The following is a 19,986-nucleotide window of genomic DNA, read 5'->3' on the forward strand; positions in this document are numbered from 1 at the left end:
ATTGTAGAAGTCTATTGCAAGCCTCAGTACAAAGGAGGTCCCTTCACATTCCACATCTTTTTCTTTGCTCCCATAACATCCATTTCTGGTTTGTCTGTGGTGCTGGACCTAGAAAAAAGATTTAAGATTAGAGACATAGCAGATCATAGAAATGGCAAAACACTGGAATCAATCTTTCCTGATTGATCGTGTTTATGACGAAGTATGGCAGTATAAAAAAAAAAGGAACATGTTTGCCAACACAACAGTTGTACTGTAAGACGAAGCCTGAAGATGAAACAAAGTTAAACTGTTTAAAAAGTAAAGCATCTGATTGTTCTTCCTTTCTATCCACATTATCCAGAATTAATCTCTGACAACTACGCTCTCTGCTTTGCCGCCAAAACACTGCCTGCTTCATTCTTACACCGTCTGAGGTCAAAGAGCTTGAAATTTGTCAAAGAACATTTTTGTAAGGGCTTGATAGATGCGATAAAAATGTGGAAACCACAACAAACCTTTAGTCACACTTTCTAAATGAACAAGAAACCGTTCTGGTCCCTGTAATGTGTCCTTTAGTGAAACAGCATATCAGAAATACCGTCACACCTTACAGAGCAACAATCTACATGATGACAGTGTGTCATTGGCATAAAAAGCTATTTTAATGATGCCCCTTTGTCTTTAGCCGCCTCAGCTCCTCACACGTGTTTGGAGAATACTTATTTTTCAGAATATGCGGCTGCAATCAGTTAAAGCCCAACCGAAGGTCAAGATTCAGACATTCTTAGGAATTTTTATATCCCTCATATAAACAAAGCTCATATCAACACACAAGACAGAGCTGCAACACCAAAGCCGGTAGATTTTTTCCTTGTTTGTTTGGCCCATGCTTTCTCAGGCTCCCTGCTGACAATAATACAGTATTCCAAGTAAACAGACGAGAGCGTTAGGCTAGAAAGACAGAATGTAATGCTCAGAAGTTTTCTCCCTGCAGGTTGAGCAGATATGCAAGCTTCCAGTGTGTTCGTATGAAAAACTTTAATCCGTCTTGGTCAAGTTTAATCAATAGGACCCAAACACATTTTCCATTGATCACATCTTAGTGAGGATATAAAACAGCCTGTGCTGTGAGTGCGTCCTCAAGGTAATGTGCAGGAATTTGGTTCACAGAAAATCTGAACAGATTCCGGTATGAATAAAAAGTTTTACCCAGCATTAAAGAAACAAGAACACAACTCAAATGATACTGAATTTGCTAGAGATGCCACAAATCATTTTAAACATTAACTACATTAGATGCTGGTAGTTTTGCTGGCGGGTGTGATCTGACTGACCTGAAGCAGTTCAAAAATGTTAGACTAAAGTGCTATATTCATCCCACATTAAAGGCATGGCACAACAAGCTGTTTAGAGTTGGTTTGAGTATGTCACATGAACCCATATGAGACGTTATAGAAGAGTTTAAGAGGTGTTTGTTTTTGGCACTTTTGTGAAAGAGGCCTAAATGTTCACTTTTACTGGAGATTGTCGTAGAACAAAACGTTTTTGTAGTAGTCCAATTTAAGGCGTAGCCACTTGAAAAAAAATTCATCGATGCCTCCATTGTTAAAAAACCTGTGAAACAAAGCATTTGGATTTTTTAACTCAGACTGAGCATCAAAAAACAACAAATCTACAGAATTGTGTTTTGAATGTGAAACTGACAAATTGAAATGGGCAACACAAAGAACTTATTATTTCTATACTGTCTTCTTTAGTCAAACAGAATTAATATCAGCTCAGCACCAAGCATTATTTTTAGTGTATTTAATGGAGTGAAATTAACTCTTTGTAAGTCTTGCTGATAAAACAATACTGATATGTATCAGCAATCAGCGATGACACTTCATCAATAGCAAGAAAGAAAACTGTCAAAGAGAGTCTTTGATAGTTTCATTTAAATGCATTAGACATAAACCAACATGCAACAACATAATGGATAGTTGTGTGAACAATCTCTAAGCGTGCCCCCTACAGGCTCAGAAACAGACCTTGATGATGGAGCCCCCTCTATCGCTCTCCCTGTGACATCTGTTTAGGCCTCCTGAGGTGCACGAGTCCACGACCACCAGGTCTGGGCTTTGCACCCACAACCCTGTTTTCCCACCACCTCCACCTCAGCTACACACTCCTGGCAGCCCAAAGGTTGGTGCAGGGTGCCCAGCTGGTAACCTTAACCTCGCTGCGGTGTGGAGACTTCACCCTGGTTGTCCTCTGAGCCACTACAGGTTTAACTTGCTGTCTTTATTTAACATGTATCAAGGTGAGATCCTTCCTTTATGCTTACTTGTTTTGTACATTTCATACATTTATTTATTTGTGATTTAATTGTTTTGTTAACATCAAAAAAAATATTACCTGTGAACCTGCGGCTAAACTAGTTCAATTTAAAGTGAGGTGGTTGAATTCAAAGTAAATAATTAGCGATTATCAATTATCAATATCACCTGAAATGAAAGTTTTAATCGTTAGACATGTTTCAGCTATATCACCCCGGCCTAACTTCGTAGTCTTCAAACGCTCAGTGGAACTGAATTTTGTATTTGTGGAAGTTCTGTCCTGTCTAGGAGGTGCTGAGACACAAACTGGAACTGACACTTTCTTTTCAAGGTACCAAACAGCCACAGAAGAAGACTGCTAAGATAATCATTGGGTTTGTTGAGCTTCTTTCTACAATATAATATTGTAAGTTTTTGATGTTACTATGTGAAGCACCCTAAGATTACTCATGTTGTGAACTGGTGCTATATAAATACAACTGGATAGAAATTAAATGGTATCATATGTATACATGATATCTACACCAGTGGAAGTAATAAACACCTGACTGTTGCACTGAGCAGTATTTCTGAGAGCTATCAACATGCGATTTGAGTTCTGCTCTTAAGAGTTGGCGTTGTGACCTTTTCTTTATGTAGAAGGTCCCTCTGAGTCATACATACCAGTTCATCTTTAAAGTCTCTTTTCAAAGCCTACCTTTATGTAACTGTGTTTTTGTACTTATTTTTCTCATCTCATCCACCTTTCTTTTACGATGGTTTTATTTCCTTGGATGATTTTTAACCTACATCGCGCCTGACCTCCCTCTCCCCCTTCAGTGTTAACAAATAAATCCTGTTTACTATCATGGCTTGTATTTGTATTTACTGTATGTATCATAACATTGTAAGAAATGCTTCCTTCACAGTTTCTGTACTGAGAGCAGAAAAAGAGATCTATTAATAAAACAGTTGGGGCCAAAGGCTGAGATGCTCAGGCCTCGCGACGCCACTGGTTCTGCCAATGTGCTGCATTCAAAGACATCACTGGTCTTATCGGAGGACAGTGGTGAGGCAAAAGAAAACCAAACAGTGCCAGAGGACAAATTTAAGCTCAGTAACACAGGTGGAAAACATGTGGCCATGAGATCAATACATGCTGTCAGACCTCTTTAATCTACAGGTCTCTTGCTGAAGGCAGCAGAGGCAAACTATTATTAGTTTGAAATAACCTGTTGAAGAGGATTCCCCGATGATTCACTGGTGTGAAAATAACCAAGAGATGGTAAAGTGTTTTCAGACAGACCATTTTAAAGTGCCAGAGAAAATGTTTACAGGAATAGTTTGACATTTTGAAAAACAAGCCTGTTCGCTCTCCTGCCAAGAGCTACATCGAAGAGAAATTCGTTACACCTGTCATGTGTATAAGGCTGGAGCCAGCTGCCGCTTTGTTTGCACAAAGACTGGAAATGGGGGGAAACGGGTATCTGGGATCTGTCCAAATAGGTAACTAATTTCACAGCATATTGTTTTTAAATAAAGAAAATCTGACTTAAATATTGAGCTCTAGAGATGCTTGTAGTTGGATTTTTTTGAACTTGGACATAGTCAGACTACCAGTTTCCTTTTGTTTCCAGGCTATATACTAACCTAAGCTTAGCTATTAATGGAGAACATTTTGACTGCACCTCATCATTATTCTGCTATAGGGGATAAAATGCTCTGGCTTGTGTACATGTCTTTAAACTAGCCCCAGTTGTCTTGGCTAATGCTAAGCCCAGGATAAAGTGATGACGCTCCTGCAAAATGGTGATTGGAAAATTGTTTCAGTAGAACATTTACATGCACTAAGGCAAGCAGTACCATTAAAATGGCACATTCACCCAAAGAATCAAGTGTGATCCAACTTTTCTTTAAAATTTGCCATTTTCAGTGTGTAGGTTGTTGCTCAGGGGTTGTTGTTGTTGTTTTGCAGAAAAGAAGGAGAATCTGTCAAGGAATGCACAGGTTAGGGCTTTCTGTATCATTAACCTTCTTCAGAATCGGGTTCCAGTTTAACCATGTGTGGCTGAGTTATTACTCCAGTCCTACAGCTTGTGTAGCCCAGAGTAGTGCAGCAGTACAGTGTTTGATCAGAGGTGAACAGGTGAAGTGGTGTGAGTGTCTCAAGAGGGAGGCTGAGATTTATCTGCGCATGCTAAACAAAGCAACTATGTTGAGTTAGATGTGAGCCATTTTAAGGCAGGAAGGGATTATTTTCACAGAGAAAAAACTTCTAATAAATAACTCTGATACACAAAGAGTCATGGGTTAACAGCCAGAGAGGGACTTTACCAATGCTAACACACCACATGGTGTTCCTTCTGAACCATGGGTGTTTGTATAATGATGTTGCTGTGTAAAGACGTCAGCGGTGAAGGTGTTATTAACATGCTTCCCTCAGGGTTAAGAGTCTATTGATTCCTCGCTGACTATTCAGTCAAAAACACCCTGGCCACCCTTCACTGATGATTGAAGAATTAAACTGAAACACATCAAGCGCTCGAGTTGCCAAGTTGCGCTTAACCGAATGTGCATCTTTCCGGGCTCAACAAATGCCCCTTCCTGCATCGCACACACTTGGGCATACCTGGGAAATATTAAACAGCGTGAAGCCTGCGAGTTCTTGCACTTGATATTAGCTTTTGCCTCAAGGGTCTCATTTACTTTGTCCCCCTGACGTTGATGCAGGAGCAGAGAAGCAAAGTGACGCTGCTGCTTTCATATATTTCATCTGCGGATAAACACAATATCCCTCTTGCCAATTCACCGATGAGATGAGAAGAGTGCAAATTGCCCTCCTGAATGCATTGCTTTAATCAGAATGAATCAGGATGCAGATTTAATCTTGGCTTGTGCTTTTACTCAGCAATTTAGATGTTTGAGCTTGGCTGTGCAAATTTGTTGGAGGGATGAAAAGAAATTGCTGTTGCTAAGATTAACTGTATATTTAATTACTCCAAAGAACTCCCTGTTCCATGTAAGTAACTGCTGTACGGCTCCCTGTGCCATACTCCTCTTAGGAAAAAAGTGCAGCAACATGCAAAGCTGTTAAAAGAACAGACAGTGGTTTCTATAAATAACAACATGAGCTTTTATTATTTTGTGATGCATTATAAGCATTTGAGTCCAAAACAAGTCATTTTGAAAAGTCATTTTCTTACATGAATCTGCAAAGGCACATTCAAGCACTCCGACAAGCCTCTCAGTCCTGGCAGTGCTTTGGCAGAATTGTCCTTTTTTTAAAATTTACAACACGTGCTGCAACCCCTGTTCAAAGCAAGGCTTTCTGAAGGAGCGAACTGGCTGCAGCATCGATTTTGCCACGGAGTTTCTGAGCTGTTTGAGGAGCATCCAGAGGAGAAGCATCAGGAGCATCAGGAGCCCGAGAAGCATCCCCACGTACAAGCTCAGGTTCCAGCCCCAGCCCAGCGCCAGGGGCAGCGAGGTGGATGCCACCAGAAATTTTCTGGGGGCAGGCATGGGGTTAGGCATCAACCCGCCTTCTCCAACTCCAAACAAAGCTCTTTACCCACACTCGGATCTTCTTAGGGGTTGGACAGATGCTGTGCTGTAGCTGCAGGAGCCATTGTTTGGTGAGTATCCGACAGGTTTAGCTATGTTATAGAATTCCCATCTGTTTCCATGGTTTAATCCTGCAGTTAGTCACAAGTGTGTGCCGTCAGTGATAAAGCAGACCTGTTGAGAGTGTGTGCATGGTCATTGAGCTGTCCGTTCTCCTGAATGAAAATCTTTCTGCAGCTGGGCTCCGCTTCCCCTCTCCTGTCAGACTCCTCGCACAAAGCCAGCCTCCCAATTTATCATGAGAGGGGGAGAGAGAGCGAGGTGCCTTCAACACCATTGGCTGCCTTTAGTTGACTTTCACAGAGGAGGAGGGGGGTGAAACACTGATCAATGAAAAGTGGAAGACATCAGCCCCTTTTGTCATTTTCTAATTGATAATGTGCAGACATGTTTGCCAGCAGGTCTATTTCCATTTTCCTTTATGCACACTACTGGATCTGAGGAAGCTGCGTAAAAAACAAAAACCCACAAGACGTTAAATAATTGTGGTTCTCTTCAATTTCATGTATCTCAAGCTTTCATTTTCCTGAAATGCAAGACACCCTATTTACTTTTTGCATTCAAAACAAGATTTTAACTACCGGTACCTATGTATGCTAAGTCACTCTATTCTAAGGCTAGTATACCCAAACTATCAGCTGTGATGTAGTTCACTTTCAACATCCGACTTCAGCTACAACTCAGTACTCTCAGTCTAAAATACACAATTAATGCACAGATGGGAGATACATCAGTCTTTAAATTAATGTTCTATCCAAATTCACTTCAGCACCTTTTCTACACCTTGCTTTCTAGACTGTGAACCCTCACATGCATTTTGTTAGAGATGCTCCGCCTCATCTAAGTAAAGCTGGTCCTCTGCTGCCCCCATGAGTCCAATGTGATGAAGATGTTGCAATGAAGTGTTTAAATGAATTTTATTTACAAGAGCCATATTTTACAGTGCATTAGATGCCTCAAAATGCTCCAAGACCAATGAAAATAGACAGGTGACTCCATGACAGACAAAAATACACTTTAATCTGCATCCCACAAGGCCAGATACTTAAAAGGTGAGACTGCTGGAGAAAAGGTCAACCAGCAACAGTGTAGGAAACTCCACCCTAAAAGCTGGGGCAAAAAAAAAAAAAAAAAAAAAGGGCCACAATCTATTGCGTCAGGGTTTGAGTACATTTACAGACCTACTGGAGTTTGAGACACTGTAGATTCAAGCAGCATGTTTACAGAGTGGTGATAAAACTTCTGCATTTTGTCGGATATGGTCAACACCATTAAAACTGCTTGATTAAGACAACTGTAGTAGTGTCGAGCATGAAGGTGGGATTGAGAATATAAAAATATTAAAACCTCTAAACACCCAGCGCTAGTCCAAAAAGACCAGGGCATGTTATTTTAAGAATTGTGGTACACTTCATTTTAAAACAATATGAAAAAAGAGAAACATTAAAGACTGACAGGGCGTACAAAACTACATGGACAAGGAGAATGGAGGAGTCAGTTCAGCAGCAATTTAGTGGGTGCTTGAATGCTGGAAACTTCATGGTACCTGCAAGAGAACAAAAAATTTCGAACATTTATGCCAAACTGCAAAATTTGACAAGTGAAGATGAAATCTCTAAAGCAGTCAATATAAACACAGTCACCTCTAAACATTAAGTTTATTGGCAGCCCACTTACTTGGAGCCCTTGTACTTCTCCCGGACAGACTGCTGTGCATGCTGAGTGGCATTAAGGTACATTCGGTGAAGATCCTCAACACACGGCATCAGGTCTTCCAGAGAGTAGCCACTAATCTCAACCAAGGACTTGGGCTGAGGAGTAAACAACTAAAGTCATCCCAGTTGTTTGCACTTTGTTTTTGCCCACAACCCAACTCAGGAGAAGTGGCCACAAAAGATGCTGAAACCAATGATGTTTTGGCTTGAAATAAACCAAAACTTTTTCAGATATCAAGAGTTGCTTATTGATTCTTACAATAGACTAGCCATTTATTTTAAAACATCAACTCCTCAACTTACCCATGAGCCACCAGTGACAGTGTTGTTGGCCACTATGTAAGCTGCAGCAGCTGACTGTGATGGGAGGTATTTCAAGAAGGGATCTGAATCAACCAGACTGAGCTCCCCAAGGTACTGAAAAGTCATTAAAAAAAAAAGTCAAATAAATTAGACTGAATTGAGATTAGCAAGACAATAGATGACATCATTGCCACTTGAACAAGCACGTGTCAAGTGGCGATCTATAAACATGCCTCATATGCATACAAGTAGTGCTCACCATTGCTAGACTCTCCACCTGTTTGCTAACGGACTGGTGGAGAAAGTACTGGGTGAGAAACTGCTGTATTGTTGGTGCTGCCAGATCAAAAGAGAGCACTTTAAGCACCAGCTGCTCCATTCTTAACACTTGCTTCTTTGTGTAGGTGTCGTCTGTGATGTAAACAAACTCCGCCACCTCAGGAGGGTAGATCTCTTCAAATTTTCTGTGTTTGAACATTGAAACAGAACATGTTGATTGAACATTTACAGAAAGTAAACCAATTACTGAACATTTAGTTTAAATACTGATATGCAAAAAAAAAGCAGGTACATACGAAGCTAGCAGCATCGCAGCAGTCCCAACCAGCTGAAGCTTGCCCCTTAGGACTGACATTGAAGAGAGGAAGCGATCGATGTAGTTGACAGCCAGATAAAGTGTCTCGTTCTGGAGTTTGTACTCTTCTCCAACCTCAACCAACCAATCAACTAGGATGGCCCTCATGCTGTTTGTAATGTCTGGTTGCTTCTTCATATAGCCTGCTTTAGGCCTGGTTTTCACCTGTGGGACAACAATATTGTTATAAATAACCCATGTGCAGACAGGATCGGGTACACTCCAACATAGAAAGACTTCAATTATAAAGTTAGGTCACTTCTGTCAGCACAGCAATCCAGTTTCTTGTTAAGCTAAAAAGTAGCATTTCTCACCTCCATTTCCCTCAGGTATGTGTGGATTTCAGCTGCATATTCTAGGACCTCGTTTACATTGACAGGTTTTTCCTCACCCTCAACCACAGACATGTCCATGGGGGAATCTGGGCAAAAGAAAGTTTCACATTTAGGGCACAAAGTGAAATCAGATCCTGGTGGTCCACAACAGTCTACAAAGCCTTCTTGCATTTCTGAACCTGAAGTACATTCATTGTGCTGAACAATTAAAATTTTAAATTGCAGTTGGAAACAATGCAACCTGCAATTCACAGGCTACAACTTAGGATATAAGGTATGCTATTAAATAATGACTAACGTAGTTCTATTTTGTTAAACTCTAGCTGACTGAAAATTTCAGCAGGCTGCAATGCGTGAGTGGATACCATGTGGTTTGCTCCCAACGCTTCAATCAATATACTCGTCTTAAAGTCATGCCTCACTCAGGATTTCAACTTTGTCAATGAGTTTACAAATTCATGCAATCCTACTTAAGCTACAGTCATGTTTTGATGCAGTTTGATGTGGTAATGCTCCATCGCATGTTTTAAACCCATTGTAAAGTATGCATTGAACTGAAGCCTAACTTTATGAAGTGTATCTCAAATCAAATCACTGTTAGAACAATCACAATTAGATGCCCAAATTGTTCAGCCCTGCTTACAAGTAGTCAAAATGAATCAGTCAAACTGCAACCCACCAAAGCTGACATCCATCGCTGATGGAATATCAATAGTTGCCAGGGGCTGTCTGAGTCGTGCCACAGTATTACTGATGGCCAGGGGAGAGATTTCGATCGTGGGCTTCCCTTTGACAGCTTCGGCCACCTGCTGTGGCTTCTTGCTGCAGGCTCCATCAGGCTCGTCCACATGGATCTGGAAAGTGGGTAGCTTGGCAGAAGGCTTATCATGGCAGCTTTTGCCAAAATCTTCATTTTTGCATGACAAGGCCTGTGACTCCTAGAAGCAGAGAAGAAGTCAAGACATCAAACATGACAGTGCAATTGAAAGATGGTGACAGTGAAGAAAGCTACAAATATGAGGGCTAGTGTTACAGACTGAGTACAAAAATATAGCAAATGGTAGAACACTTAATCGCTTGCGTTTCATTTTCATGGGATAGTTGAGACTACCACGTGATGCCAATAGTTTTAGAGGAAGGCGGGAGGAACTAGAAAATGAATATCTTCAATTAAGTCGGCTTTTCAATGCAAAGTGTGACCCCTAAGATATTAGAGATTAAAATGGCGGACTACGGAGGGAAACAAACGTAACCACCGCTACTTTCACATAAATGTGCAAATGTGTAAAAACAATTCATGTACAACAGCAAAGCCACTTCATCCACACATGTGAGCAGTTTTAAATAGTGCGCAAGTGAAATTAGTTGCCTCCAAAAGCAACAATAGCAGCCCATTGTGCCTACAGCCACCGTTAGCAAACACTAGCTCCAGCTAGGGTAGCTATGTAGCACTGTTACCTGCTTTGCGCCGCGCTGGTTCTGGGTTTTGTTCAGCTGGTTGTTCTGCAGGGCTCCCAGGACGGTTCTGTTGTTGGCTTGCTTCGGGGGAAGGTTTTCTTGGTTGTCGTTTGCAGCAGCTCGGGGTTTCAACGAGCCTCTGAGTCGCGACAGCATATTTTCCTGGTTGTGATGCTCGCTAGCCGCGCTTCCCTGTCCTCTGTTAGCTCCTGACATGTTTCCCTCGGACAAAAACTCGAGCCTGTCGCCACTCGTTTTGTAATTTACCGCTACGTGATCCTCTTTGGGAAATATGAAGTCACGAATGTCTTAAGTGGTAAAATGTCCCGTACGGACTTTATATTAAGGCGAGCGTTAGCTGCTACCTTCCCGAGGACACTTAGAGAACAATACAAAAATAAGCAGTTGGGATGGCAACAACACTTGGAACTGCAACGCTAAGAAAGTAGACAAAAACAAGACATGCACAGTTGGCGGTATAAAAAAGCTGCAATCTGGAAATGTGACTTCAAGGCGCCATAGTCATAAGTTTCAAAATTACTACCAACCTGCAAACAAGGCAGCTAGCCTCCGTCCATTTACACAGAAACACGCAAAGGAAGACGCTTTCTCTCAGTTCAAGTAGCCCGCGAGGATTGAAACAGACCAATCACAAGCCACGCAGTTGATGACGTTTTAGATGTACGGCAACAGAGAGAGTACAAAATTCCTTTAATTACAAATTCAAAACTGGTTTGACACACTTGAACGTATGGAAGGTCGTTATATAGGAGAAGCAGCTGTCCCAGCCTGCACAGACGATACGAATACTATAATAGTATTATATGTAAAGATTAGCAAGGCCAATATTATCCAAGAACAAACCTGGAATTTAAATTAGCCTAATCTAGTGAGCAGGAAGGGATGCTCCATTAAATTTCTTACCTTAGTAAACCACAAGTGTTCTTATTCTAAATTCAATCGCTCACCATGTAGTGTGCTTGCATATACTATTTTTTGTGTTGTTTAGGCAGAATTGTGTTGTTGCTGGTTTATATTAACCACTGTAAATACTGTTGATTGGTTAAATCTTTAACACTGTGTCATATTTTATAAATGAAACATTTATTCTGCAAGGATACCAGCTGTCAAATAAGTATGGAACAAAGAAAGCAATATTTTTCTTAAAAATATAGTTAAGCATAAAGTGTAAAGTGCAGATAATGTAGCACAAGAACTTATTCCCAGTACTTCAGTAACTGTACTTAATTGATTTGTACAGCTATGCATGAATGTACATATATGTCTCTGGTTGTTATAGTGTCAGAGGATTAAATTACTAGAAAGAAAACAACAATGGTAATCTGTATATAACATTACCAGCAAAGCTATAGCAGATGCTGTCGTTAAATAAATGAGACTTGAGTGTGATACGTGGAAAATTGTTGAACATTTCTCACATATGGTTTGATTTACATATGGTTTGATGCATCACACAATTTTTGTTTCTAGAGAGTTTAAAATGGTTTTCATCTCATTTTTAATTCAAGGGGGGAAACTCACAGTCCTATGAAAGTTAGGAAATACATACATACATACATACATACATACATACATACATACATATAAACAGACATTCCCTGTGCCTCTCATTTGGTCACTGAAGTTTCAGAAGTCACAAAGCCACTAATAAAAAGAAGAACCTGCACGTTCCTGGCAACCTTTTAAGATGCTATCAAAAGACATCATAAATGTTAAATATTATAATATAATATACACTGTAGTTAGAACAAGCAGCATCTAAATGAAAATATAACAACAATGACATTGACACAGTAACTATAATGAAACAAAGCTGCTGTACTGTATTTACAATACAAAAATTACAAACACAGAAACCCCCAAAGACAAGTAAATAAATACCCTCTCATCTATTTGACATTACACCTCACTGAAAAAACTCCAACAGCGAATTTAAATCGTAATTATTGAGAATCTCCAACAACGAGGAAACCTTTGTTTTCACATTCTGGCCCTTAAACTTGAATTTGTCGATGAAAAGGTCTGTGATCATTCCTGTAGGAAAGAGAAGGGAAAAGTTAGTAACTGCAAGACAAAAAATACTAACAGGCTCTGAATGCAAGTATTGAGTGAAATGTAGCGATGATCAGTTAAAGGTGACTATAATGTGAAGTACCACACCATAAAGCCTTTCAAGGTGTGCAGGCTGCTTCTTGTACTCCTCCAGGAGATTGGCAGATTCATCCAAGATGTTGCGATACTCTGGGATGAGGAAGTCTGCATTTCCTTCGTGAACCTGAAGCTCCTGCAAACGATAGACACAGTGGAAATGAGGTATATATAAGGTTGAATATAAGTCTTTGTGAAATAATTAAAAAAAAACAAAAAAACCCACAGGGAATGAGTGAGAATGTGTTGCTTTTAACTCAAGGTAGACTTGCAGACTTATGAAGCAGTGAGGACTCAGCTGTATGTGATCATATTCAAATCCAAGTTGTCTAGAGGCTGGTGTGGCTGTAGGTGGCCTCTGCCTGATGAAATGTTTTCAAAACTTTCTCAAATCAAATCAAATCAAGTTTATTGTCAATTCGCTGTACATACACAGTTGTACAGGTAAGATGAGAGAGCATTTCTTTAGGATCCAATAACTTAAAGCAATTTAAATAAACAAGTGTTGGCATATCTAGATTGGCAGTTCAGCATTCTGACAGCTTGTGGAATTAAGCTGTTGATCATTCTGGAGGTTTCTCTTTGCCTTTTCTACAACGGAGTTCTCTGTAACTTTTCCACTTAAGTTTGCGTATTCATCTGCAGAAAAAAGGAGCAATTGCTGCTGTTTTTTCAGAATGTTTTAGCCAATACTCACTTTAAGAGCATCGATAAGCTGAACTTTTCGAGCCAACAACAACTGGTACTCCAGCTTTGGATGGATCATCTTGAGGGTGTGGCTCACAGAGTCGTCATTGATGTCTGGAAGATTAATAAACATGCCATTTATTTTTTCTTTTGATCATTTAACGCAAGAAAGATGTTAGCGACAATGGAGCAATAATGCACCTACCATATGAAATGTTGAGATTGATTTTTCTTTTGGTGGCTTCTTTAGAGAGAACGTCGCTCAGTATGGAGATAGTAGAGATGTTGTCGGACTTGAAGTAACCCTCGCCTTTGCTGAAATTACAGATTCAGAGAAGATGTGCTTGATTGAAAGTACACTTTGACATTAAAGGAAGTGTACATTTTTAGCATGTAAAAGAAACTACTTTGTCTAGCAGCATCATACAGAACAAGAACTTTCATTTACACTTTAGTTCGGTGACAATCTCTTGATAAACTTGCACTATGTGCAAGTTTATGTGTGTTTGGAGGCTTTCTACTGCTCGCATTTACCAGTATGTGGCTTCAAGCTGTGTGCCAAGGAAGGTGTTATGGAAATAGAAAGTGATGCTATCTCTTGCTGGTGTTTTTTCAGGCACCTCTGGCAAACAGAAAACAACCCAGGAGTGGATCTCTGCGAAACTGAACTGCCCAACCAAGTTCAGTCTGTTCATCGGCCTGAAGCAGAGTAAAGAAGAAAGAGAAAACATGAGCGAGTGTTACACTGCATTCACAATTTTGTGTTAAATCTCACTATGTCACAATATATATGCTTGAGGTAGCAGTTGGTCTATTTAGCTCCTATAATAAAATGTAATAATTAAAAATAATTGTCTAAATTATGTCGCACTAATCATTCTTTTTAGGTCTGATACCTCTAAATGTAGCCCGTGTGAACAATTCTAGGGTGGCGGATGTTAGAAGTATACTTTGTATGAGGCTTCTGAATGAGAATCTACATGATCTGAATATACTTTATCGCTTTTAAAAACACTTCTCAAATATCAAATTTCAATGGCTTTTTGTAACTGAACTCTTCTTCACCTGTCTTGGTCTATGCTGTGTGTCCGCTGGTGCAGGGACAGTGGTTTGATCTGGTACTGGCGGACTTGGCAGGTCTTGGGTTGCAGTCTGGGGGTAATGTAAGCTTGCAGGGTCCCATACTGTCCCTCAATGGACCTCACCTAGGAAAAGAGTTTATTGTGACTAAAACACATAGTTCTGCTGCAATGCATCACACCTCAAACAGCTGAAACAAATGTGATATAAATGCACTTATATCACACTGCAAAAGACTTCTACCAACATTATGGAGGAAGTTGTGATGCAATAGAAAGCAACACGCAACCATAATCACACAAAACTATGCCCACTGTAACATTATGGATTTTAACATAAATAGCATTGCATAGAATTAAAGGAATGAGCACGAGGCTTCACTGAGCACCAGAAAATACCACAATTAGTTGTACTTGTTACCTTGAGCTCAAGTCTGGTAATGTTGGCCTGACATCTGTATGTTGCTAGGAGGAAGTTCCCATTAGGCTGCTGCAAACAGGAATAAGAGAGTCAGGCCTCTGGAGGATACTGCAGGTTGCTGACTATATTTGTACAGTTTGTTTATACAGCTCACCTCTGAGTCGCATTCGCTGAAACTGACAACAGCTGAGTTCCTATCCACATCCAGCAGGTCTATGGGGACGTCGCTCTGCATACGCAATCACACTTAAGGTTACATTCTGCATGTCTACATGTGAGACATGATATCAGAAGTATACTTTATTCAAAAATGTATGGGTCTTTAATTACGAGTCCATTGTAACAACACAGTTTAGTCACCAGCTGTACCTGGAGCAACACATTGTCGATGGCAGTCTGCACCTCCAGGGTGAGGCTGTAGCTGGCATCGTCCTGGCAGAGAGTGAACTTGTCGTTGACGCTGAAGACGGGCACAGCAGAGACGGCCGTGCTTGATTGAGAGGTCTGCTGGTACTGCTCACGTCCCTGCAGGACTTTGACCTGCAGCTGCTCCAGCTCGGCCCTAAAAGGCAACAATACGACTGACTGAAGAACAGATTTGTTTTGAGGTCATATTTCAACTATTGACAGTAAGTTAAAACAATGAATGGCTCAACAGCTGAACATGAGAAAGAGCTACGCTATTTTGCCGATACCTGAGTCCTTCCACTTTAGACTGTGTCTCCTTACTCATCTTGACCTCGTCTCCGGGACCGGCCTCAGCCTTCTGGGGCTCAGTGGTCAAACCCGTCACCCATCCTGTAAGAGATAAGGACTGTAGTGCATATCACATACCCGACTACTGCTCCTAAACTAATATTGACTAAACCCATGTAAATGCTAAACAGTTCAAGCATAATGTCTCTAATTAAAAATGGTGTCAGGAAGATAGACAACTGACACCTTTTCATTTCAAATTATGTATACAAGCTGCACTACTTGTGAAAAAATCTTCATCTAACCTGTATAAGTAGCAGTCAAGACCTCATCGTAGGACTCTTTCCCCACACAGCCACCCTGGATGGAGGTCACACTCTCTGACAACACCTGTAACCAGAAAAGACAGGATATGAGCAATTAATGAGGGAGGGAAAAATGTATGACTGTGCTGCATTTAGGAAAAGGCCAACAGGCTCTCAATTGAAGGGGGAAATTATTGAAAGTATAAAAAAATAACGACAATTTAATATCCATCCATCCATTATCTATACACCTCTTAATCCTCACTAGGGTCACGGGCGGGCTGGAGCCTATCTCAGCTGACTTAGGGCGAAGGCAATTTATCATAATTTCAGAAAATAAGTGGCAGTTGTTTCTAGGTTTAAGACAGTCAAACTTCTAAAACAGAAAGTTAGAGAAATGCAGACTTGGCTGAATGTGTTGCAAAATATCTCCATTCAAGCTGTGATGTCGGCAGGCAGTGTTTTCACACAGTAATTCTGTTGTTTACCATTTGAAAACTACATACTTGACTGAAAAAACAGATCTGAGTAAAAACTGGAGAGTGAATACAAAGTGCCACACAAAAACTCACATGGTCAAAGCGTAATGCGGGTTCATTGGTGCTGTCAAAACCATAGACCTCCACTGTCCCATCATCTCTGCCCACCAGGATGTCATTCACTCCGTCTCCAACAATATCATAGGTGTCAATGCAAAGAATTCCTGACGGGGGAGAGAGGAGTGTGATTGTGCTGTCAAAGGCTGAACCAAAACAACAAGTAGAGTATAGTTCAGTAGAGCGAAGCCTTCATTATCTCTGAGGACCAGTTTGCTAGCAGTAGCTAATAGTCATCATACACAAATAGAAAATACGTAACAACGAAGAATAAAAACATAAATATGCCATCAGAAAAGTAGAATTTAAATTATTCCACTCTGAGTAGAGGAGACAGAGCCTTTAAAGTTGCAGCTCCAAGACTCTAGAATTCTTTGCTGCTGCACGTTAGAGAAGCATTATCACTGTCCATTTTTGAATGAAAAATGAAATGAAATGAAAAATACTTTATTCATCCCAGAAGGGAAATTCAATATTCAATTTTTAAAACCCGTCCGAAAAATCATTTCTATGCCCTGGCCTTCGCCCCGGCATGACTCCTGTTTTATTGTTTTCTATTGTTTTTACTGTTCTTACTGTCCTTTTAAATGATTTTACCACACTTTTATTGTATTTTGCATTTTAAATGTTTTCAAATTGTTTTATATTTTGAGTTCAGCCTTCTTAGTGCTGACTTTAAAAAGATGGAAAAGATGATTAAGATGACTGCCAATGATCATCTGACACAACCTTACTCCTTGCCTCAATCTGTTTATAACAAGGAATACATAAATACATACATAAAGGGGGAGAGGTGGCACTTTAGATTCTTAGACGCAATACAGATTATCCATCTCCTACAAGTCAATCTGACGTGCTATGGAAAATGGTTGATATTATATTACACACTAATGCATCTTGTTGGATAAAAAATGCAATACATTACTGCCATACACAACATACCTCCTTTCGTTTTGTCATTGTCAATCTCCCATTTGGTCACAGCTGAGTCTTCACCTATCTGGACCAATCCTATTTTACCATCTGTGGTTCCATAGAGGACTTCTTCTCCTGAAGAAAAAATATGGACATTATATTATATCTGGTCCATATAAAGTAATCTTATACAGTATTTTTTTTCATTATAGTAGACAACAAACAAACTTGCCTATATCTCTATTGTATAGTTCCAAGACAGATGGAGGGCCAGGGACTTCAATGTCATAGGCAAGTTCAGATCCCTAAAGTAGAAATTCATAAAAATAACAACAAAAAAAACAAAACACCTCAAATGATTGAGTTGAAACAACCTCACAAAATCAAAAGCAAGCAAATATGTGCTTATTCTACCTGTAAGACCCGAAGAACACGATCTTGGCATGCAAGGACTGGGACAAGGCGACTGAGGTTTTCTGAGGACAAACACGTGATATCATTGATTTTGTCCCCAGAGAGGTAGTAGTCTTGATCCTTGCAGTCACAGTAATGGTTGTAGATGTAACTTGCACACACAAAAAGGTCAGCGCCTGAGACATGCCTGGAAAAGACATTGCCAGCACCACTCAGTCGAGTACAGATCCCATAACTTTCAACAACTCAATCAAGCAGTGTAAATCAAAATGCAGAGAAGCAGTTCTCACATGGCGTTCACGTTCTCAGTTAGGTTGGCTTCAAAGGTGAGGAACTGTTTGCCTTTCTTGGTGAATCCCCGGACCTGAGAACCAGAACAGACAAAGATCTTCTCCTGGGGAGTTCCCGCAGCGCCTCCAAGGTCCATTCTCGCTATTTTCTGCCCTGGGAGTGTTTTAAACACGGGCTGAAACAGAAAGTCAAATTTCTTAATCGTAGGGACCTTTCATTTCAGTTCAGTTCAGCTATACAACAATAGAAAAATTTCAACTCACCACTGCCTCTCCCTTCTTCATCCCAAAACATGTAAGTATACCATCGTGATCAGCAATAGCAACCTGAAACACAATGAGATGCCAATCAAGCATCACAATATTGAAAGATTTATTGAAAAAACTATAGAAATGCCAGGGGCGAAGTGAAGTCCAAAAGACACACATTCTCACAAACTGGAGTTACATCCACTAACTACTGATTTTCTGGTGAAACCTTTCTCTATGGGCGTTGTTCTCATATAAATCTGTCCTGTAGATATATAAAAACGCAACCATCCCCCAATTTAGGTATAGCTGTGGCTTTATTTAAACTCTTGGACAGACTCGTCAGACAAGGCTGTAACAAACTGTTGAACAATCCACGATTCACCCAGAACCTGCTGCCAAAAGAAAGAAAGAAAAGCCCGGATGGACACAGGACACAAACCTAGATAAAACATTGCATTGAGTGTCTTATGTGTACTTTCTAATGCAATTTAGATTCTAATCACTTTATTAACAGTTTTAAGCAATTTAAAAAGTGTAACTTTAGCAGCCCTTCTAGATTTTAAATCAACTGAGGGCTACACAAAAAGCTTATCATACAGTATATGAGCTCTCCTCTACTTGTTGTTGTCTTGCCTGCACATGATTAGCAGAATGGAAGTAATGCTCTCTGCCTGGCCACCCTATTAAAAGTGTATTTCTCCCCAATTGAAAATACAAACTATAATTAGTTCATGGTACTAGCTAACAAGACAATAACTATACCTTTTGGGTGGCCTTTTTTCCCAGTGCTGGAAGCAGCCTCATAGTTTTCTGGGATGTCACACCAACCTGAAAATACAGAACAAGGAAGATCATGTACTGCAATATAATAAATTAAAAAAAAAACAAAAAAAACAACTGCTCTGCATCCAATATTAGAATGACAGACTGCTAGAAAAGCAACATAAACCTTCGTGTTACCTGAATATAATCAACTCGATTCAGATGGAGCTCCATTTTCCTTCTGTAGTGTGTCCGAACCTAAGTAAAGTATGCTGCAAATGTTGCTGGTAGGTTATCCGGTCACACAACTGTAGGAATCATTAGTCTCTGTCCTCTGTAGCAAGCTGCCACTCACAACTTAAAAGAAAAATTTAACCGAATTACAGGACGATAAAGACGGTAGTTTAGACTGGGATTATCCAGCAAGAAGATTAGCTCGACGGGCTAACGTTAGCTAGAAAGCTAATTGGCTAACACGATTTATTTGCACGCCATATGACTTTTGTAACGATCGAAAACCCTCTTTAACTGAATCTACTGAGCCACACTAAACACCTAAAGCGAGATACTGTTTGCATATTTTGCAACACGGAGCTGAATTCCCTTTTTTAATCGCGAATATTATGCTTAAACTCTCTATACAACACTTGGGAAGGCGACGAACGCTGTTGCCAATGGCAACGCTGCAGCCTTTAACACGCTGCCACATCACTGGACCAAAGAGATTCACAGGGTTTGAAGCTGCCTCCTGATTGGTTATCTCACTTCGATAAATCCAACGGGACTTCGAGGCTGTTTTCCAGGACCACTATAACATTTAATATGATGACCAGGCTGGAGACCATTACTCACACTGGGGTGGCACAAAATCCTGTTAATATTTTGTATTCTTTTTCAGCAAATCACCTCTAGCCAAACAGGCCTTTTTTAGTCTCCCCTTCCACTCTGCCTGCAGCTTGAGCACATCAGCTCAGTATGCCATCGTAAAACTATTCTACATGACACAAGGGCAAGCTGTAATATTGGAGTAATTCAACTGTACATGTTCAAAC

General features: G+C 40.3%; 2 protein-coding genes across 3 annotated transcripts; both read right to left on the minus strand.

The window, feature by feature from the left end:
- Positions 1-6,803: 6,803 nt before the first annotated feature.
- Positions 6,804-10,947, minus strand: ccna2 (cyclin A2). 2 transcript variants are annotated; one of them, XM_008297546.1, is made up of 9 exons: positions 10,897-10,947; positions 10,349-10,785; positions 9,570-9,828; positions 8,870-8,976; positions 8,497-8,720; positions 8,181-8,385; positions 7,922-8,035; positions 7,581-7,714; positions 6,804-7,449 (listed from the first exon to the last, which is right to left on the minus strand). In XM_008297546.1, exons 2-9 carry the CDS (start codon positions 10,562-10,564, stop codon positions 7,398-7,400), a joined length of 1,311 nt encoding a protein of 436 aa, XP_008295768.1. In that variant the 5' UTR covers positions 10,565-10,785; positions 10,897-10,947; the 3' UTR covers positions 6,804-7,397. The 2 variants fall into 2 exon arrangements, with proteins under 2 accessions (XP_008295768.1, XP_008295767.1); XM_008297545.1 differs by having other exon boundaries at positions 10,349-10,943.
- Positions 10,948-11,850: 903 nt separating this feature from the next.
- On the minus strand, positions 11,851-19,424 carry bbs7 (Bardet-Biedl syndrome 7). The gene is made up of 19 exons (XM_008297547.1): positions 19,133-19,424; positions 18,935-19,000; positions 18,185-18,247; positions 17,921-18,096; positions 17,631-17,817; positions 17,449-17,521; positions 17,244-17,351; positions 16,278-16,408; positions 15,706-15,790; positions 15,400-15,502; positions 15,074-15,266; positions 14,859-14,933; positions 14,705-14,773; positions 14,270-14,409; positions 13,739-13,903; positions 13,410-13,519; positions 13,215-13,318; positions 12,530-12,653; positions 11,851-12,403 (listed from the first exon to the last, which is right to left on the minus strand). Exons 1-19 carry the CDS (start codon positions 19,166-19,168, stop codon positions 12,276-12,278), a joined length of 2,136 nt encoding a protein of 711 aa, XP_008295769.1. The 5' UTR covers positions 19,169-19,424; the 3' UTR covers positions 11,851-12,275.
- Between the last annotated feature and the right edge of the window lie 562 nt (positions 19,425-19,986).

The sequence above is a fragment of the Stegastes partitus genome, unplaced genomic scaffold (genome assembly GCF_000690725.1).
Source record: "Stegastes partitus isolate 25-593 unplaced genomic scaffold, Stegastes_partitus-1.0.2 Scaffold1228, whole genome shotgun sequence".
In the NCBI taxonomy this organism is placed as follows: domain Eukaryota; kingdom Metazoa; phylum Chordata; class Actinopteri; family Pomacentridae; genus Stegastes; species Stegastes partitus.